Source organism: Cherax quadricarinatus, chromosome 15 (assembly GCF_038502225.1).
Source record: "Cherax quadricarinatus isolate ZL_2023a chromosome 15, ASM3850222v1, whole genome shotgun sequence".
In the NCBI taxonomy this organism is placed as follows: domain Eukaryota; kingdom Metazoa; phylum Arthropoda; class Malacostraca; order Decapoda; family Parastacidae; genus Cherax; species Cherax quadricarinatus.
In genome coordinates, this window is record NC_091306.1 from 11,538,295 (window position 1) to 11,561,266 (window position 22,972).

Consider the following 22,972-nt stretch of genomic DNA (forward strand, 5'->3'; position numbering starts at 1 on the left):
AAATTATATGGATGAAAGCTATACACCAAAATCATCAGCACATGGATTAAGAAAAAAATTGAATGTGAAGCAAAATGAACTGGGTAGTAACGTCAAACAAGCTGGCTCTTCACACAAGCTCCAAGTAGCATTTGTTGCAATATTAGTATTGAAAAATATGTAATGTGAAATATGCACAGGACACACATACCTCGTCAACATTAATTGCCGATGCATTGTATTTAAGGATTTTTGTGACGGCAGCAATAGCATTTTCGGTGGGGTTCAGATTGACTTCATTACGAGCATCTGGACTTTCAATAACTTGCACTAAAAGAGGAATTGCCTGGGCACACACAGGTGCAAAGGCAGGTCCAGAAAACTGACCCAAGACCCCACAACCATAAGCAGCTGCTTGTCGTACTTCACCTTGCTTATCTGCTACAAACTTTAGTAAGGCCTGAAATGTAAAAAAAAAAAAAATATATATAAATAAAAAGTTCCCAATTTTTTTTTATCTTACCATGTAATAAGAACAATAAACTTGCAACACTAGGAATCTTTACTGACTAAACATTTTGCTTGCAATGCAGACTTCAGCAGTCTATTACAGAGATGAATCGGAAATTCTGGACATACCACCACTGATATTAGATGAAACAGACGAAGTGTAGTAGTCTGATGCAATCCTTCAGTCCACCACCCTACAACCAAGATGACAAGTCTCGAATCCTATAGCAAAAGCATATGACCTGAGACTTATATACAGGAAGCTGAGGTATACCAGCTTGGGGATTAAGTCACAGGTGAACTGAACCCACTAGTGCAAGTAGGTTATACTAAACAGTTGTTAGCCAGAGATGCTTAAGACATCCCTTGTACCAAAATATCATTATTCTGTTGAGTTATCTTGGAACAAGGGATGTCTTCAGTAGCTCCTTTGCCAACAACTGTTTATCATGATCTATTACTAGTGGGCCAAGCTCACTTGTGACCTTATCTTCAGCTGCTACACCTCACCTTCCTGCATATAAGCCTCTGGCTATATGCTTCTGCTAGGCTGAAGGACTGATTACATCAGACCACATCCACACTTTGTATTCCATCAATGATGATGTCTTCAAGATTTGTGATTCATCTTTGTATTTGACTGAAGCCTACAGCACAGGCAAAATGTTTTGTCAATAAAGATTCCTAGTGTTTCAAATATCTTACTTTTCAATTTGTCAGTATTGTATACCATTCATCTGTGCTTGACTTACCAATGTTTAGTAAATAAAAACTTTTCTATTACATTAACTCCCAACTAATAAGTGGCTAAAAATAAATTCAATGATCCTTCCAGTAATCAAATACTTACTCAAGTATTAATTTACCTTTAATGAGATATCATAAATAGTAAATGTAGTACCAGCATATTGAAATACAGCTTCATGTACCTTTTTAATACAATCAACAAAGTGACAACTTTAAGAAAAACAGTGACTGTACTCTGAAGGCTGGGAAGGGATGTATTTCTGAGGATTGCTTAATTAAGTTGGTGGAATCTATGCACATTTGGAAATATAGCTATGGAATGAACAATGTTAAATGTGTTCTCTTCTAAGGGTCACCCTGCCTTGATGGGAAATGCTAGTTTATAAAAAATGTGCCATCTTAATTTTGTGAGATATGACAAAAATTATAATAATTTCTTATTTATAGACCATTTGTGCTCATCTGATACTTCCATCAAAACTAATTTAGGAAATAAAGATACAGAGCAGATTTAGAGTGCATCAACCACATACAAACTCACAGCTCACTAAAACTTACCCACATTAAAAGTGACTTACCTGGAGAAAATGATCAGTGTATTTGTCACATGCAGGTCCTCCAAATTCTATAACATCATCAAAAATGCATAGTCCCCACTGGTGATCAGGCCACGGTCTATCATCACCCAACAGCTTTACAAAGTGTGGTAAGAGGGCATCAAAGAAAGGGAAGAAATGTTGACCATATGCAGCAAAAAGTGCATGTGTAATATCAGCAACTTTGCTCAGGAGATAGACATCTTCATCATCCTCATCTAAAAGCTGCTCTTCTACAACCTGCAAGAAAAGTATCCATGTCTATAATCTTTATTAAGTTTAAATTTAATTTATTTAAGGATAATCAAAATGAAAACAGGAAGAGAGGTCATACAGGAAAGGGAGTTAAAAGACCATATGGCTTGTGTTGGGTTTATCTGCCAACTAGTCTAGTTACCTCAAATTCTGTCTAGATAATTTGTGATGTTAGGGCATTGTAGTGCATGCAAAGAACAAGGAGAGAGGTTAAAAACAGGAGAATGGAGAAAATGTTAGGTAATTCAATAAAAATTACGTCTACCATAAAGTGTCAACATCAGAGTTTTCAACTCTTAAGCTTTTGCCTATTAGCAAATGTAAGCAATATTGTGGGCACAAATGTAGTCTTTGATCATTAATGGTCTAATGGCTTTATGGGTGACATGCAAGTCTGGACACAAGCCTCATCTCACCATCTACACCGAATCCCTTGCCACAGGCCATTTCCCCAACCCTTTTCCAACACACTGCACCTACTATATGCCATTTTGGAATTCTACCACAACAATTTACTAACTACCTCCTAAGCAGACATTACACAAGTAAATACTAGGCGTGTTTTGGCTGCTGCATGATCAAAGACAATTATCGATGAAGCTCATAAGCGCAGCCCCCTTCCCTCTATTCAATACACACAAAAGGAATAGGCCATGGCCATCAAACTTTATTACAGCAAAAGAAATTTGTATGCATGGGCATAAGGATGTGTGCATATGCATTCTTGTATACTGTGTTTATATACAGTAGGGCCCCACTTATATAGCAGGTTAGGTTCTAGGCTACCGTCATAAACTGGAAATCACCGTAAAGTGGAACACCCCCTTTTCCACTTATAAATGCATACTAGATAACAAATTGACACTAACATATATTGGAAAGAGGGGGTAAAGGAGGTTTTGTGGGCGAGGGGCTTGGACTTCCAGCAAGCGTGCATGAACGTGTTAGATAGGAGTGAATGGAGACGAATGATACTTGGGACCTGACGATCTGTTGGAGTGTGAGCAGGGTTATATTTAGTGATTTTAGTGCTGATGATACTGTGCTTATGGGAGATTCTAAAGAAAAATTGCAAAGGTTAGTGGATGAGTTTGAGAATGTGTGTAAAGGTAGAAAGTTGAAAGTGAACATAGAAAAGAGTAAGGTGATGAGGGTATCAAATGATTTAGATAAAGAAAAATTGGATATCAAATTGGGGAGGAGGAGTATGGAAGAAGTGAATGTTTTCAGATACTTGGGAGTTGACGTGTCGGCGGATGGATTTATGAAGGATGAGGTTAATCATAGAATTGATGAGGGAAAAAAGGTGAGTGGTGCGTTGAGGTATATGTGGAGTCAAAAAACATTATCTATGGAGGCAAAGAAGGGAATGTATGAAAGTATAGTAGTACCAACACTCTTATATGGATGTGAAGCTTGGGTGGTAAATGCACCAGCGAGGAGACGGTTGGAGGCAGTGGAGATGTCCTGTCTAAGGGCAATGTGTGGTGTAAATATTATGCAGAAAATTCGGAGTGTGGAAATCAGGAGGTGTGGAGTTAATAAAAGCATTAGTCAGAGGGCAGAAGAGGGGTTGTTGAGGTGGTTCGGTCATTTAGAGAGAATGGATCAAAGTAGAATGACATGGAAAGCATATAAATCTATAGGGGAAGGAAAGAGGGGTAGGGGTCGTCCTCGAAAGGGTTGGAAAGAGGGGGTAAAGGAGGTTTTGTGGGCTAGGGGCTTGGATTTCCAGCAAGCGTGCATGAGTGTGTTAGATAGGAGTGAATGGAGACGAATGATACTTGGGACCTGACGATCTGTTGGAGTGTGAGCAGGGTAATATTTAGTGAAGGGATTCAGGGAAACCGGTTATTTTCATATAGTCGGACTTGAGTCCTGGAAATGGGAAGTACAATGCCTGCACTTTAAAGGAGGGGTTTGGTATATTGGCAGTTTGGAGGGATATGTTGTGTATCTCTATACGTATATGCTTCTAAGCTGTTATATTTTGAGCACCTCTGCAAAAGCAGTGATAATGTGTGAGTGTGGTGAAAGTGTTGAATGATGATGAAAGTATTTTCTTTTTGGGGATTTTCTTTCTTTTTTTAGGGTCACCCTGCCTCGGTGGGAGACGGCCGACTTGTTGAAGAAGAAAAAAAAAAAAAAAGTTAGCAATAGAACTAGGCATTAACCCTTTCAGGGTCCCCAGGCCCTCTCCCAGATAGAGAATCTTTTCCCAATCATAATGACACCAAAAGTATGAAATTTGATGGAAAACTTACGGAATTATGCTCAGGGAAAGGAACAGATATTTCGATTACACCATGGAAAACACAATACTTTCACCAAAATCACGTCTACACCAGTGAAAACAGACAACTGTGGCTGGGATGTATCTTTTGTTTGCGACAATAATGCTTATGCCCCATGTGTGTATAAGCAGTGTCAAATCATATTGGTCAACAGACTGCCTGATTGCAACCCCAGGTTTCAGTAACATTATACCAGTGAATCGATTTGTGCTGCTGTTACGTATGCTTTACTTCTCAGACAAAACCAGGCCTGACAGAAACGACAGCTTATACAAGATTAGGAATGCGTCTGTGTATCTGAAACAGAAATTCAATATGTATTTTTATCCCTTCAGGAAGCTTGTTATTAATGAGTCTTTGATTCTGTTCAAAGGAAGACTGTCATTCAAGCAGTACATACCAAGCAAAAGGAAACACTTTGGTATAAAGTGGTTTGTGCTTGTGATTGCTACAGTGGTATTGTACTGGATAGGATAAAACTGTGTACACTGGAAGTAATATATTGCAAGATACCAGGAAGTTACTGGGTATCTCTGGTGATGTGGTTAGAACAATGATGGAACCAGAATAGCATGAGAATGAGAGCGGAAGTGTTCGACAAAAAGAGCGGAAAGCCACCATAGGTAGTTGGGCTTTTGCGCAAGCCCATGTCAGTGGGAAAGAACAGACACGAATAGCCGGAATTTCCCAAGGGGGCAGGGAAAAGTGAGAGGCTACATGAACACACAGGTGGTAACTGAAGAGAAGAAAAGAGCGAATGCAGGTGGAGAGAACAGGGATGGAGTAAACGGGCGACGAACAAATAAAGAGCGTTTATTAACATCAGTGACTATCCTATATACAGAAGGATTGTAGAGGTCATGGGATCGAACATAATAGCGAAGGCAATGAGCATCACGGCGATCAGACAAGGACGAAAAATCCACCTCTGTATAGAGGCTCTTAATGGGACGAACAAAAGGCACCAAGGCACAGGCAGAGACTTTAGTGATGAATAGGATCTAACTTAGAGTTGCGGGAGAAGCCGCAGAATAGGGTGGAATGCAAACAGAGGAGTGCGTGATGATCTGCTCCCCATGAACGATGTGCAAGAACCTTAAGGAGATTTAGCCGACCATGGCAAGTTGTCTTTAACAAAGAAATGTGAGGTTTCCACATCAGCCGGCGGTCAAAGACCAGGCCCAGAAACCTGACTATCACATGTCAGAATACGTGAACCGTGTAAGTACAACTGAGTATCCGGTATAAGAGTGTGTCTAGTGAAGGTTACGAATCGGGTTTTCATACTGGAAAATTTAAAGCCATGAGAAGTAGCACAATGGGAGACTCGGTTTATTGCTACCTGAAGGGAGGCCGCTACCAGTCGACAGTCAACGCCCGAGTAAGCTATAGCAAAGTCATCATCATGAAGTGATGATCAAATATGCGAAGGAAGAATGGAAGGTAGGTCATTTATAGCTAAGAGAAAAAGAGTAGTACTGAGGACACAACCGTGTGGGACTCCTTCGGCTTGTACAAGTCCATGGAAAGTGAGGCGCCAATACGGACCCGAAAATGTCTATGGGACAAGAAAGCAGTGAAGAAGTTTGGTAGATTACCGTGGAGGCCTAAGGAGTGGGCTTGGGCTAGAATGTAATACCTCCAAGTGGTGTCATATGCCTTCTCTAGATCGAATAAGGCCACTAGCAAGCAAGAGGTCTCAAGAAGTGGCCTTTGCGAAAGCCATATTGGCAAGGGGAAAGGCTATTGTGCGTCTCTAAGGACCACATCAGACGTCTATTCACCAATTGTTCCAACACCTAATTTTAGAAGAGTAAAAGGTACGTTATACGGCTCCAATCCATCAGAGGAGAAATATAAGGGAAATTGCTCTTTGGTAGGTTTACATGCAAGAAACGAGGCACAGAGGTGAAGCCCTTGGAAGATACGGATAAGATTGTTCCCAATTTCTGTGGCAACTTCTAAATGTTCTGCGACATCAACCCCAGCAACCCGCAAAACAGGAGCTGGGCCTGGAGTGTACTTACTACAGTGGTCCCTCGTTTTTCGTAATTAATCCGTTCCTGGAGGAGCTACTATAAACGAAATTTACGATTTGCGAATCAATTTTCCCCATAAGAAATAATGTAAATACAATTAATCCGTTCCTGACACCCAGAAGTATTAAAACAAAAATTTTTTTACATGAAATATACATGTAGTACATAAACAATACAATGGGAATGATGAATGAAACATTAACAGCATAACACTTACCTTTACTGGAGATTCTTCTTAGTGTATGGGAGACTGGAGGAGGAGAGAGATTGGATTGTTTACAGTTTGGAAGGGAAATCCCCTTCCAGCAACACCTCAGGTACTAATTGCTTCTCTTCTCTGTTTCTTAATGCCACTAGGACCACCTTGAGAATCATTCTAGTCCTGTCTCGCAAAGTAACTGTGGAGAGAGCTCTGTTTCTGGCGTCTCTTTAACACTTCCCTAAAATGGCCCAAGACTTTGTCACTGTACATATTTCTCACCTTCTTTACCACAGGCTTGGCACTAGGAGCTTTCTTTGGAGCCATGGTAGCTTATTTAGTACTTGCAAGCACTAAAATGAGTGGAATATTACGAAATATTTCGTAGGAGCACTTGAGGGGACCTTCACTCACTGGTAAACAATGCCAGACTGGCTGGGTAGGGAGGCTGCCCCAGCTCACACCGTGCGTACGTGTCCCGGACGAACTACTATTCGCGAGTCAACCTATGAAAAGCGAGTCCATGTTTATACGAAAATACCCCTATGATTGGCGAAATTTACGATTGCCAAGAACTACGAAAAGCAAGGGACCACTGTACACAATTTCTGCACCTTTTTCCAAATTGTGCACGTAGGGGAAGACAAGGTAATGGTACACTTAGTCTCGCTAACAAGTGCATTTAGTGTTGCTTATGACACAGCGAGCAACTGCCCTTGCCCGCTTAAAATCCAACAGACGCTCCATGGTACAGTTATATCGATAACGGCCCCATGCAGCACATTTTAAATGCACTGTGTGGGCGCATGTAGGGGACCACCAAGGTACGCTTGTCTGAGAATGGCTACCTGAGGTTTGGGGGATAGAATGAGTCGCCGCTGTCAGGACTAAGGTCGAAAATTGGTGTGTCAATTCATCAATAGACGGCGAAAGGGGGTCCTTGCAATAGATGGTAAGACAGGAGTATAATTCCCAATCTGCTCGAGCAAATTTCCAACGAGGGTTACGAAATGGACGGGTATGTGTAGCAGATGAAAGGATGATAGGAAAGTGATCACTATCATGTAAATCTGGAAGAAGAGACCACATGAAATCAAGTGCAATGGGCAAGGAACAGAAAGATCAATGCAGGAGAGAGACTGAGTGCGAGTCAAAACGGGTAAGAGCACCTGTATTTAAAACACGAAGAGGGTAAGAAGCGAGAAGAGTCTCCAACTGATCACCACGAGAGTCGCAGTGGGACCCTCCCCATAGGTGGTGGCAAGCGTTCAAGTCACCTAACAGCAAGATGGGTATATACCTTTGAAGAATTTCAAGAGTATATCTACTCTCTGAGCCCAGCCATGGGCCAGGTTCGTCTGGTGCTCGCCTGGTCAACCAGGCTGTTGCTGCTGGAGGCCCGCTGCCCCACATATCCATCACAGCCTGGTTGATCTGGCACCTGGTGAAGATACTTGTCTAGTTTCCTCTTGAAGGCTTCAACACGTGTTCCAGCAGTGTTTCTGATATCTTCTGAAAAGATGTTGAAAAGTCTGGGACCCTGTATGTTGATACAGTGTTCCCTTATTGTCCCCACCGCACCCCTGCTCCTCACTGGGTTTATTTTACTCTTCCTCCTATATCTCTCACTCCAGTATGTTGTTATGGCAGTGTGCAGATTTGGGACCAAGCCCTCGAATACCTTCCAGGTATATATTATCATGTACCTCTCTCTCCTCCACTCCAATGAGTACACGTTCAAGACTTGCAGGCGTTCCCAGTAGTTTAGGTGCTTTACTGGCTCAATGTGGTGGTAGAGAAGAAATTAAAAACGCAATATCAGAGACACAGGATGCACGGGAGGGAGAAAGAGACAGAGAGAGGAGACTGTAAACCATCTGTGTAAATAAATCCGAGCTGCAGCATAATGCAGCAGGGAACGAATAAAAACTAGCTGATACAGTACAGTATATCAATGTGCACAAGAAGCGCGCTTTCATTAAAAGATTCATCATGTAATAGATCTGAAGGATATAATAGCACGACTCCCGAATGGCGATTTTAGAAGAGTGGGGCGAATGACCACAGAACGAATTTTGGGCTCTTGCAACTCAACACATACTGGGGACAACTGGGAGAGCAACTCTTGGAGTTCTCCCCGATTGCCCCTAAGGCCACGAATATTCCACTGTAAAAAAGACATTTATGTACATAAATAAAATTGGCAACAATAAGAAATGATAAAACCTATGGGCTATTAGGATCTGTAAAGTCAATGTATGGGAGTAATGGTAAGCGTGTAAGCGAGGAAGAATGTGAATGTTGCGGAGGAATAGACTGTCGAGAGGGTCGTGAAGCAGAAGGGGTAGAGGGAGTCCTGGTGTCCATTGGAGGTGTTGTCTCCACAATATAGCTGGAAATAGCGTCTAACGTCTCAGCTGTTAAGGAAGTTGACGATGCCATGATGTCAGACAGGAGAGACGTTGCAAGGAAAGGTCAGAGGAACTACAGAGGCAACCAAAGAGGTGGGGGGGGGGGGGTTATGAACCTGAAGAGATGTATCGGCTGGGGTAGAAGAGATCTGTAGTGTAACAGGAGAGGAAGGAGGTTGGAGGGTAACTATAGAGGAAGACGGGGAGGGAACAGAAGAGGGGACTACATGAGGAGGAAGCTGAACCTCTACCTTCGTGCGAGAGCTGGAAAGAGGGTGAGAACGAGGCTCCGAGGCAGGAGATACATATTGTGCAGGTGATGGACATGAAGAAAGTGTAGGTCTGCAAGGTTTCGGAGATTGAGAAGCAAACGAGATGAAGAAGTAGAAGTAGGAGGTGGTACAGAGGTAGGTCTCAGAGGATACAACTGCAAAAGAATTAGAAACTGGGGCGACCCCGGAAGACACAGACGCATAGGGATTGACAAGCAGGAGGACCGTCGAGGTTGGAGGTCCTCGGGCTACTCGAGCATACGGGACACAAGGGAGTTTACCTTGATAAATTAGACACATGTGCAACTCTTGGGTATCTTTATTGAGGAAACGTTTCGCCACAAGGTGGCTTCATCAATCCATACAAAGGAGAATCTTGAAGAACAGGAGGAGAATGAGGTAATCAGTCCCTCAACCTTGAGTCGATGTGGTTAGTCCATCCATCTTGAATAGAATACGGCATACGTGCGGAGAAGGAGCTTATAAACCGTAGACAGGAGAGGTGCAGCAGTCATAGGTGGTGTCACATATGTTCAATGTGGAAGTAGATCGTGCCCAAGAATTAGGCAAGTGAAGAATTCCCAAGTATTAAGATCCCAAGAAGTTGCAGTGCCTGACAGGTTTGTAGATGAATGGTTCAGAGAACCGACATGTTGATAAATTAGACACATGTGCAACTCTTGGCACTGCAACTTCTTGGGATCTTAATACTTGGGAATTCTTCACTTGCCAAATTCTCTCGTTCATTACAATAAACCTGGCAACAGTGTGAAAAGGAAGGAGGAGGTTCCCTGCAATTAAGACAAGAGAGGGGAAGACTACACAACATATTGGAATGATCTGCTGCTCTACAGACCAGGCATTCTGCCACAGATCTGCAGTGTTTAGTGGGCTGTCCAAAATGCCAACAATTATGACACTGTTGGGGCATGGGAACAACTTGACGGGCCTCTAGGCAATGGCCTGCAATATAGACAAGACGGAAGGTCACGGCAGTCAAAGATTAAACGAGCAATATTTCTAGGAAAGCGCCTCCGCCCACAAGCAGGCAAGATGTACGTATCTTGAGGATAGGGAGGTCCTAAAGGGCTAATTGTTCTAAAATATCCTTGCCGCAAGACAAAAAATCACTCTATACAATGGTACGCGGCAAGACCACAGTACCACTGCAAGAATTAAGAGTAGCGTGCTTATGAATGGTGACTGGCATGTTATCTAAGGAAGTGATGCGGTAGAGGGCATGAGCTTGCTCTGAATTCTGCACCATTACAACACGTGCACAGCTTCGAAGAGCGTGCAAAGATATACTTTGGTCAACATGCCGTAAAAGAGCTTTACCAATTCTGTGGTCAGAAAGATAATCACTTTGAGATGTCGTTTGTAAAGAAAAGAATTTTGTCCACTGCGTACTCGTTAGTCCGGTATTCAAAGGTAGTGTGTGTTGTGTAGGGCATTTTTAAGTGGTCATTGATGAACTGTTGTCAGTAGGTTGTCATGGACGCTTAGGAGTAGAACCGTGGGCAGTCTGACCAGAGGGAGGTGGGCGATCCGAGAACCATTGCACCACATTCGGGGAAGCCGGATGCATTGTGAAAGTCATGCTAGAAGCAGCGGCATGAACTGAAATGGGTGATGCCGCAGCACCTGAAGCAGGCGACGAAGCATCACCAGCAGAAGGTGCAACGGTATCAGGAGAGTCGAGAGAATGGTCCGACAACGAAGCCGGGTCAAAACAGTGTGGGGGATCAGAATGGGGCCTGGGAGGAGGAAGGGTTACACTGGGTGAAGATTCCACAATAATAAGTGCATCTTCCGTGATATCTCCTTTCTTGTTATTAAAAAAAAAAGAGGGACAGTCGCTAGGAGGCACAGAGGGGTCGAAAGCTCCCCACCCTCATCCGAGAGGGCCTCGAGCCCACTGACAGTGAAGAGGCAGCGTGGAACCCATGCCATACCCTACCCTTCTTGCCAGTAAACCAGCGCTCTGGGATAGCAACCTCACATCTACTGAGCTACCTCAGTGGACAAAAGGAAGGACGGTTGGAAACCCACCACAAAGCATACCTCCTTTGGCTGCCACCCCCCAGAACCAACAGGCAGCTTCTAGAGATACACCCATCACCCGAAGGGCACCCCGCCCACGACCTGGAAACCGGGAAGGGAGTAGGGCATCCTCAGACGATTAAGATTCCACGGCAAATCACACCACCCCTAAGGAACCTCGCGGAGGGGGACGAACCCCAGCACGCCACCTCCCACCTAGAAACTGCAATGCCAGAGGGAAGGATCCCAGAGGCTACAAATGGGATGGAGAAAAAAGGGAGGGTTAGGAGAAGGGAGGGAAGGGAAGGGAAAAAAGGAGAAAGGGAAGGTATAAGGAGGAAAGGATAGGGAAGGGAGGACTGGGGGGGGGGGTAATTAGGATTGGTTGGAGTAAGAAGACCAAGAGATCCAATTCCTCAGACCAATAGCTTAGTTACCATAACAAGGAGCCCCCCCCTTAATTAAACCATACCACGGGTGGGGATAGACTCTCTGATCGCGGGTTCTATCCCCGCCCGTGGTATGTTTTGTTTGCAATCATGTCATTACGATTTCGTGAGTCACTGGAATCTTCTTCAGCCTTAATCGCTGTTTCTAACACAATTAAACAAAACAAAGGCAGCTTCATTATCTCTCAAGTCTTTGCAAGAATCCTGAAAACAGTAAACCCTGCCATCACATAACTGATATTACATAAAGGACATTCCCAGTTTGGGCTAACAGGTCTGCTGCAGTGTTCCTTTCTTATGTTCTTATGCAACAGTGAAGGGACACTGCAACATGCCTTCTCAAATCCATCCACATACATTTGCCCAGCCTATTTTTTTATGCTATCCAAACCATAGCTTTTGCAACCTTTCTTTATAATGTACCAGCTGACTTTTCCACCCCATGTAAAACTGAAGAATTTAGACACTTATGCAACATATGGGAATCTTCAATGAAGAACTGTTTTGCCACACAGTGACTTCATCAGTCCAATACAAAGCAGGAAGGTATGAGTAGTAGTAGTAGTTTGAGGTAATCAGTCCCTCAGCCTGGAATCGATGTGTTCAGTCCATCACTCTTGTAGGAAGTACAGCATAGGGCCAGGGGTGGCTTATATACTGCAGTCAGATGAGTCGAAGCAGGAGGGAGCGGGATCACAGTGGGACCATCCACTAGTGTAAGCAGGTCTGTCCAAAGGTTGGACAAGTGTTGAAGAATTCTTTGTATCAAGATCCCATGATGTTGCAGTGTCTGACAGATGTGATGAATGGTTTTGAAAACCGACAAATGAAGAATTGAGACACTTATGCAACATGGGAGAACTGGCAGCATAAAAAAAAATCAAACCCATGAGAATCCAACAGTAAAGCTAAGCTACTAACTTTTTAAAAAACATAGACAATACCAGTCCAAGAGCGGAGCCCTGAGGAACACTGAATTGCTTACTACTACTTAATGGCTGACCACAAAGACAATGTCAGAAAAATATTACAGTATCTCTATGCCATCCCAGTTCAACTAAATGGTCTTTATGTAAATTGAATGCATGGTAAAAAATCAAAAAAAATAAAATAACAAAAATAGTCTGTTCCATCATTTTAAAAAAAAAAAAAAAAAAAAAAAAAAAAAAAAAAAGATTAGAAACACGATGATAGCTTGACATTTTCCAAGAGGACAAACCAAGCCCACCTCACTGTGGTAGGAATGTTGGGTGTCGCTTCCCAGGGAACTATCCACTTACTTGCCTGGGCCAGAATTTTTAGTTAAAAATCCTGGGCCTGACCTCACACCTTAACTCAAAAGTAATTATTTACTGGTGTTTATATATATATATATATATATATATATATATATATATATATATATATATATATATATATATATATATCTTTATATATATATATATATATATGTATATATATATATATATATATATATATATATATATATATATATATATATATATATTATTTTTTTTTTTTTTTATTATCACACTGGCCGATTCCCACCAAGGCAGGGTGGCCCGAAAAAGAAAAACTTTCACCATCATTCACTCCATCACTGTCTTGCCAGAAGGGTGCTTTACACTACAGTTTTTAAACTGCAACATTAACACCCCTCCTTCAGAGTGCAGGCACTGTACTTCCCATCTCCAGGACTCAAGTCCGGCCTGCCGGTTTCCCTGAATCCCTTCATAAATGTTACTTTGCTCACACTCCAACAGCACGTCAAGTATTAAAAACCATTTGTCTCCATTCACTCCTATCAAACACGCTCACGCATGCCTGCTGGAAGTCCAAGCCCCTCGCACACAAAACCTCCTTTACCCCCTCCCTCCAACCCTTCCTAGGCCGACCCCTACCCCGCCTTCCTTCCACTACAGACTGATACACTCTTGAAGTCATTCTGTTTCGCTCCATTCTCTCTACATGTCCGAACCACCTCAACAACCCTTCCTCAGCCCTCTGGACAACAGTTTTGGTAATCCCGCACCTCCTCCTAACTTCCAAACTACGAATTCTCTGCATTATATTCACACCACACATTGCCCTCAGACATGACATCTCCACTGCCTCCAGCCTTCTCCTCGCTGCAACATTCATCACCCACGCTTCACACCCATATAAGAGCGTTGGTAAAACTATACTCTCATACATTCCCCTCTTTGCCTCCAAGGACAAAGTTCTTTGTCTCCACAGACTCCTAAGTGCACCACTCACTCTTTTTCCCTCATCAATTCTATGATTCACCTCATCTTTCATAGACCCATCCGCTGACACGTCCACTCCCAAATATCTGAATACGTTCACCTCCTCCATACTCTCTCCCTCCAATCTGATATTCAATCTTTCATCACCTAATCTTTTTGTTATCCTCATAACCTTACTCTTTCCTGTATTCACCTTTAATTTTCTTCTTTTGCACACCCTACCAAATTCATCCACCAATCTCTGCAGCTTCTCTTCAGAATCACCCAAGAGCACAGTGTCATCAGCAAAGAGCAGCTGTGACAACTCCCACTTTGTGTGTGATTCTTTATCTTTTAACTCCACGCCTCTTGCCAAGACCCTCGCATTTACTTCTCTTACAACCCCATCTATAAATATATTAAACAACCACGGTGACATCACACATCCTTGTCTAAGGCCTACTTTTACTGGGAAAAAATTTCCCTCTTTCCTACATACTCTAACTTGAGCCTCACTGTCCTCGTAAAAACTCTTCACTGCTTTCAGTAACCTACCTCCTACACCATACACTTGCAACATCTGCCACATTGCCCCCCTATCCACCCTGTCATACGCCTTTTCCAAATCCATAAATGCCACAAAGACCTCTTTAGCCTTATCTAAATACTGTTCACTTATATGTTTCACTGTAAACACCTGGTCCACACACCCCCTACCTTTCCTAAAGCCTCCTTGTTCATCTGCTATCCTATTCTCCGTCTTACTCTTAATTCTTTCAATTATAACTCTACCATACACTTTACCAGGTACACTCAACAGACTTATCCCCCTATAATTTTTGCACTCTCTTTTATCCCCTTTGCCTTTATACAAAGGAACTATGCATGCTCTCTGCCAATCCCGAGGTACCTTACCCTCTTCCATACATTTATTAAATAATTGCACCAACCACTCCAAAACTATATCCCCACCTGCTTTTAACATTTCTATCTTTATCCCATCAATCCCGGCTGCCTTACCCCCTTTCATTTTACCTACTGCCTCACGAACTTCCCCCACACTCACAACTGGCTCTTCCTCACTCCTACAAGATGTTATTCCTCCTTGCCCTATACACGAAATCACAGCTTCCCTATCTTCATCAACATTTAACAATTCCTCAAAATATTCCCTCCATCTTCCCAATACCTCTAACTCTCCATTTAATAACTCTCCTCTCCTATTTTTAACTGACAAATCCATTTGTACTTTCATCTCCAGGACTCAAGTCCGGCCTGCCGGTTTCCCTGAACCCCTTCATAAATGTTACTTTGCTCACACTCCAACAGCACGTCAAGTATTAAAAACCATTTGTCAAGTATTAGAAGCATATATAAAGATATATAACATATCCCTCCAAACTGACAATATCTCAAACCCCTCATTTAAAGTGCAGGCATTGTGTTTCCCATTTCCAGTACTCAAGTCTGAATGACTTCTAAGGTGTAAAATCCGTAGTGAAGGGAAGGCAGGGTAGGGGTCGGCCTAGGAAAGGTTGGATGGGCTAGAGGAGATTTTGTGTGAGTAGCTTGAACTTCCAGCAAGCATGCGTGAGCATGCTAGATAGGAGCAAATGAAGGTAAATGGTTTTTAGAACTTGATGTGCTGTTGGAGTGTGAGCAAGGTAACATTTGTGATGGGATTCGGGGAAACCGGCAAGCCAGACTTGAGTCCTGGAGATGGGAAGTACAATGCATGCACTCTGAAGGAGGGGTGTAAATGTTGCAGTTTTATAACTGTAGTGTGAGTGCGCCTCTGACAAGATAGCGATAGAGTAAATGATGAAAGTTTTTTTTTTTCTGAGCCACCCTGCCTTGGTGGGAAACGGCCAATGGGTTAATAAAAAAATAAAAAAAGTAAAATAAAATAAAGCAGGAAATTCAAACAGGCAGGTCACGAGAACATAATTGGAACTGTAAACAATTACTTTCATTGTAAATATTAATTTTTAAAAATGCAACGTAATTTTGAGTAGATTCGTACCTCATCATAGTCTTCATCCTTGCGTTGTTCTTGTCTCTTTACAGCTCTTTCAAAATGTTCCTTAAGTGATTTGTCAACAATTCTTATAAGTTCAGTAATCTGGTCATTGGTAAGGCATCCCATTCCAAGAACTTCTATGCACTTTGCCATAGCATACATATGTTCTGACAACACTTCACTTTCAGGTTCAGTCTCTATCGCTTTAAGCAATTCTGGGCACATATACTGCCACATCTCGGCTAAGTATTGTGGACCCTTAATCTTAGCACATTCCAAGAGGAATGGGAGAGATTCTGCTGCTGCTGTACGAACACCATCATGGAAGTAAAATTTGAGCATTGGAACCATCAACTTTACAACCTGCAAAATTGTGGATACAATTAATTGACGTGTAGTAAAAAATCTGAGAATAAAAACCTTACATTGTTTGGTAAAGAACTGCATTACTCATTGAAGACCAATGAGTTCATAAACCTACTGAGTACAGCACTTAAACTTAGTCAAACAATTGCACAGCAGTAATATTAAACTAAAAGGCCATACAGTTCTTTTTTCACAGAGGACAATGGTAGACTTATAAAGCCAATGCATTACTTCACACATGAACGAACATGCTGAGCATGGGAGTGTAGTGAAAACTTAGTCAGGTCACAAGTCAAGTTTTATGAGTGTAATGTCAGGCAAATTTTAAATTCACCTCAAACTCCATGATTGAATCTAATTTATATAACCCTGAACTTGCATTAATAATCAGCATCATTCCTTACAAAACTAGATTCAATTATATTCTGCTCAACCACAGATCTCATCACCATACTTTTTTTCTATGTTCACTTTCAACTTTCTACTTTTACACACACTCCCAAACTCGTCCACTAACCTTTGCAACTTTTCTTTAGAATCTCCCATAAGCACAGTATCATCAGCAAAAAGTAAATGTGTCAATTCTCATTTTGTATTTGATTCCCCATAATTTAATCCCATCCTTCTCCCCAACACTAGCATTTACTCCTTTTACAACCCCATCTACACATTAAACAGCCATGGTGACATTACACATCCCTAAGACCTACTTTTTCTGGGAAGTAGTCTCCCTCTCTTCTATCCACCCTAACCTGAGCCTCACTATCCTCGTAAAAACTCTGCACAGCATTTAGTAACTTACTATTCCATATACTTGCAACGTCTGCCACATTGCTCCCCTACCCACTATCATATGCCTTTTCTAAATCCATAAATGCAATGAAAACTTCCCTACCTTTATCTAAATACTGTTCACATCTATGCTTTAATGTAAACACTTGATCTACACATCCCCTACCCACTCTAAAGCCTCCTTGCTCATCCAAAATCCTACTCTCAGTCTTACCTTTAATTCTTTCAATAATAACCCTACCGTACACTTTACCTGGTATACTCAGTAAACTTATTCCGCTATCATTTTTACAATCTCTTTTCTCCCCCTTCCCTTTATGTAAAGGAACTATACAAGCTCTCTGCCAATCCCTAGGTACCTTTCCCTCTTTCATACATTTATTAAACAAAAATACCAACCACTCCAACACTATATTCTCCCCTGCTTTTAACATTTCTGTCATGATCCCATCAGTTCCAGCTGCTTTACCCCCTTTCATTCTACGTAATGCCTCATGTACCTCCACCACACTTACATTCTGCTCTTCTTCACTCCTAAAAGATGATATACCTCCCTGGCCAGTGCATGCAATTATCGCCTCCCTTTCTTCCTCAACATTTAAAAGTTCCTCAAAATATTCTCGCCATCTACCCATCTACTAACTTGCCTACTCTGTTTTTAACTGACAAATCCATTCGTTCCCTAGGCTTTTTTAACTTGTTTATCTCACTCCAAAACTTTTTCTTTTCATCAAAATTTCTTGAGTGCCTCTCCCACTCTCTCATGACCTTTCTTTTACTCTCCATATACTCTGCTCTTCTTATAACACTTCTGCTTTGTAAAAACCTCTCATAAGCTACCTTTTCCTCTTTTATCACAACCTTTACTTCATCATTCCACCAATCACTCCTCTTTCCTTCTGCACCCACCCTCCTATAGCCACAAACTTCTGCCCCACATTCTAATACTGCATTTTTAAAACTATTCAACCCTCTTCAACTCCCCCACTACTCATACTGGCACTAGCCCACCTTTCTGGCAATAGTTGCTTATATCTCGCCCTAACTTCCTCCTCCCTTATTTTATACACCTGCACCTCTCTCTTACTTCTTGTTGCCATTTTCCTATTGTCCCATCTACTTCTTAATTCAAGGCTTTTTCCAGTTTGACTGTAATAAATTTTACTTCATTTTTACAAGGAATCTCACAGAGACAGCCATCAGCATTTTTTGGGGACATTTGTAATCAAAGTTATTTTTGCCATAGCAAGATTTTGAAATACAAGTTAGATTTTAAAATTCTGAAGTAGAGAAGGTACATCAAGAAAGCTTTCATGGTAAAGAAGAGCCAATATTCTTGGTTAAATATTTTTTTTAATTGTAAAATATACTTCTGGCAATTTTAAAAGAATTGTCAATTAAATTTTTTAAATCTTTATCAAGCTTCTGGTCCTACTTGCCAAAATCACTCCCTCTTTGCCTCGTATGGAGCCAGTCTTCTCTATTTTTTTTTCTCAAGGTCTTTCCATTTTGTAACCATCTTGAGACTGAAGAAATACTTCCTGACATCCCTGTGGCTTATTTTTAGTAATTTATACAGCACCATTTTACTTTTTTGCATGCATTATTGCATCTCTTTCCATGAATTCTACACTATCTACTCACTGATTCATGTAATAGAATTATACTCTACTAACAAAACTACTGGCATCTCTTACTTGTTCTGTATAATCGCCAAAGCCATCCTTAAGTTCTCTAGCATAACATACAAGCATCTGGCAAGCAGTAGCTTTTTCCTCAAGTCCAGCTGTGCGAATGCCAAAATTCTGCTGCTCTCCAATAGATACAAACTGCCAATCATCATCACCATCAACTGCGTTCATATCTTCATTATCCAACAGGGCTACCTGAGTAAAAATACAGATCATGAAAAAATGACCATCTGGCAATGCATTGAAGTATGCTTTTTTTTTTTTCAACAAACCAGCCATATCCCACCAAGGCAGGGTGACCTAAAAAGAAAAAGAAAAGTTTCTATTTTTAAAATTAGTAATATATACAGGAGAAGAGGTTACCAGCCCCTTACTCCTGGCATATGCCATTATGTGTGTATATTTTCCTGTTGACCAATGAGCACAAGTGGTAGAATGAATACAGGTATAAAAAATCTACTTTAATGTCACCTTATCAAAAATGGTATTAAAAACCAGTGATCATACTAAAGTGAAAAATATAACTACAGTGGAACCTCGGTACATGAAAAGCCCCCTACTTGAAGAAAGCTTAGCACTCGCCCAAACAAACATGACCTGCCAGAACTTCGCTGTAAACTATTTTGTGCTTCTTTGAATTTTTTTTGGTGTTTTTTATATGCATAAATAAGTCACCATGGGGCTTATGAAGATTAGTGATAACAGTCAACCAAAAAGAAAATGAAAATGGGTTGAGAAGAATTTGTTCGATACTCGAATGGACTAGTACTCGAACAGCCCTCTGGAATGAATTAAGTTTGAATACCGAGGTTCCCCTGTACTTTAGGTTATGCCTATTTCAACTTGAAATCTGAAAGTACAAATTTAATTCATACTTCGGGTTTCAAGGAGGCGGTCTTCAAAACTGGCCCCATAACAAGTGGGAGGTATGGTTCAAAGCGCTTGCCCATAATCTTGCAAATGCGAGCCCAAGCAGAGATGAGGTAAGAGACTTGAGGATCATCATCGGCCATTTCTTCTTGGTTAGTCTGGGCTTTAAGCAGCAGATCCATCATTTTTCCAGCATCTGTCAAGAACTGTCAATGACCAACATTAGGCACCATGCTTAGTCAATGAGAGTATGTATGAAAGAAAAACTGTATAAAATAAAATTCTGCTACTACTCTGGCTGTTTATTTTATGTTTGTACACACTGTACCGATATTTTATGAGCAACAAACTGCTTTTGCCCAAGTGATTACAAACTTTTCCTTTCTTTTTAACCCTTTAACATATCCTACAACCTCTTCATTTTCCCCCCAACAAACCGACCATATCCCACAGAGGCAGGGTGACCTAAAAACAAAAATGAAGTTTCTCTTTTTTAAAATTAGCAACGTACACAGAAGAAGGGGTTACTAGCCCTTTGCTCCTGGCATTTTAGTCATCTCTTACGATATGCATGGCTTATGGAGGAAGAATTCTGTTCCAATTCCCCATGGAGAAACCTCTTCATGCCTTTGGAGAAAAAAAAAAAAAAAACCTAAGACCAGACAGGTCTACACAGTTTATCATGGTTATCGCCGTCTACCTAGCAAAGAAACCAGGACCTGTTGTTCCGCCACCAGCTTCACACTAACAATGGAATTTAGCCAAAAAGCACACTAGGTAGATTTAACCTAGGATAACCCAATAGTCATACTGATTGATCTTCACGTTATAATTAGAATTACAGTAAGGCCCCGCTTTACGGCGTTCCACTAATATGGCGATGTCAAATTATGACCAAAATTTGCTATACGGCAAGCAGTCTTTCAAATACGGCACCCCCCACCCGGTTTGTTTACATTTTCCGTGACCACATCTATTATGTCAGGAAACTTTCCAAAATTTCAAGTGTTTTAAAGTTACTGCATATTTTATATGTACTCTGATAATTATACTTATGTGTACCTGTACCTAAATATACTTACATACTGTGCTGGTGTGCAGGTATACATTAAAATAGCTAAGTCTCTCTACTCATGCCGCCAATACTACGTAATAATAATCACTCTTGGGCACACTAAATGTCTTATTTTACATCAATATAGGCATTTTCATTAATCCATCTATGATATTTTCCTCAAAATTATATATGAAACCCATTACATAGCATATAAACATGATACATACACTCAGAATAAAAATTGATGTAAATGAGATTTGTTTACAAAGCAGCTGTGTAGGTAGTGTCGGAAGAATTATGTTTTCTCTAGTCAAACACTTGGGGGTAACTGTAGAAAAATATTCTTTTCGTATGCCTTTACTCTATGTATAGCAATTCACGACCCTTGTGGGTTTACTGCTTTTTATAATAAATAATAATAATAATAATAATCATAATAATAATAATTATTTTATTATTATTAATATTATCTTCATTCACTCTAAAAATGGTGTGTTGCTGTTTGCTTATTCTGAACTAACTTGTACAACTTGTACAGAATGTAAGAGTATTTGTATTGTGTATTAATTATTATTAAAATAAAAAAATATTGAGGTAAATGTTTTACAAACTCTTACAAATGGACGTGAATGAACTAAAAGTAGACACATATTAATACGCATTTATTTTGCCTGACCAAGTGATCGTCCACTACCTGTTCAGTTTGTGTTCTTACATTGTCTCAACTCTGTATCTCATTTACTCTTTCGTTAACTAGTTGGCTCTCATTGACGATGGCGTCTAAGGTTAGCTGTAATAAAAAGAGAAGTCATAAGCCTCTTGCTTTAAGTGCCAAGTTAGAGGATGATGGTGTGCCATTCTGATTTCATTCAATAAACATCCTGCCACTCACCTCTCACACAATATTAATATTTTAAGGTAAGTAATAAGTGTACTCTGTGTGCATCTTACCTTTTATTGTGTTTTTAATGCATATTTCTATTGCTAACTAAGTTAGTGTAAACTTGTTGTCTGGCATTTATTGCATATTTTATGTGCTCTGATAATAATACTTGTGGAGCTGTGTAGTAGCCGGGTGGAGGGACATTACGTTTTCTCTGTTCAGCCATCAGAGAAAACGTGTATGAATCTGCGTTTGGCCCAGCCACTCCCTCACTCCGCTTTTGTTTACAATTTTCGGCATGAATTATTCATTACTTCTACCTTCGTTTATGATGGCATCTAAAGGTAGTTGTTAGAAATGATTAAATTCAGTGAACAAGGTATGTCGATGTTAATAATATGGCTCTGGGCCATGGTGTAGGTGGCCGGTAGGTGTATCCCGCCTGGGCTACACCTACCGGCTACCTACACTGACTTCCTACAAATATATACTACTCACCTCTCTTCCTACATTAAGACTACACATATTTTAAGGTAAATAATGAGTGTACTGTATGTGTATTTAACCATTGAGATGTTTTAAATATCGTACATTAAGTATGAGACGGGGAGCCAGTGCTACCTACACCTGACTTCCTACAAATAAGTACTACTCACCTCTCTCCCTACATTAAGATTACAAATACTTTAAGATAAGTAATGAATTTACTGTGACTATTTTACTTCATGTGTTTTTAATGCCTAGTTCTATTACTAACTTAATATAATTTAGTGTAAACTAGTTGTCTGGCATTTATATGCATTTACAAATGGAAAAAAATGGAGTTCTGCCTTCCGGCGATGTCTGCTTTCCGGCGACAGCCTGGAACCTAACCCGCCGTATAAGTGGGGCCCTACTGTACTTTTAGAAATAATTGTAAAGTCATAAGATTTCCTTGCAAATATAAGTTTTACAGTTGTCTTGACGGTACACAGGTGTCATGGATATAGAAATTACATTACCTCAAACTTAAGTATTTAATGATTAACCTAGGATAACTCAGATAAGTCAAAACAATGCGACTTACTTCAGTGTTGTCAGGAGTATTACAAGTTATAAATGGAAATATTTAGATATTCCCTGAAGTGTTAAAAGGCCAAAGCAATAAATTTATTATTATTTTATTATCACAGTGGCCGATTCCCACAAAGGCAGGGTGGCCCGAAAAAGAAAAACTTTCATCATCATTCATTCCATCACTGTCTTGCCAGAAGGGTGCTTTACACTACAGT

At 40.8% G+C, this 22,972-nt stretch overlaps 1 protein-coding gene across 1 annotated transcript in view; it reads right to left on the reverse strand.

Moving 5' to 3' along the window:
- The window catches only part of Karybeta3 (karyopherin beta 3), a 173,970-nt gene that overhangs the window by 25,674 nt on the left and 125,324 nt on the right, over positions 1–22,972 (reverse strand). The window contains exons 11-15 of the mRNA XM_070085160.1: positions 19,767–19,967; positions 18,898–19,086; positions 16,046–16,405; positions 1,815–2,072; positions 191–439 (exon numbers count right to left, since the gene is read on the reverse strand). Coding sequence (XP_069941261.1) covers positions 191–439; positions 1,815–2,072; positions 16,046–16,405; positions 18,898–19,086; positions 19,767–19,967 — 1,257 coding nt within the window. The remainder of the gene's footprint in view (positions 1–190; positions 440–1,814; positions 2,073–16,045; positions 16,406–18,897; positions 19,087–19,766; positions 19,968–22,972) is intronic.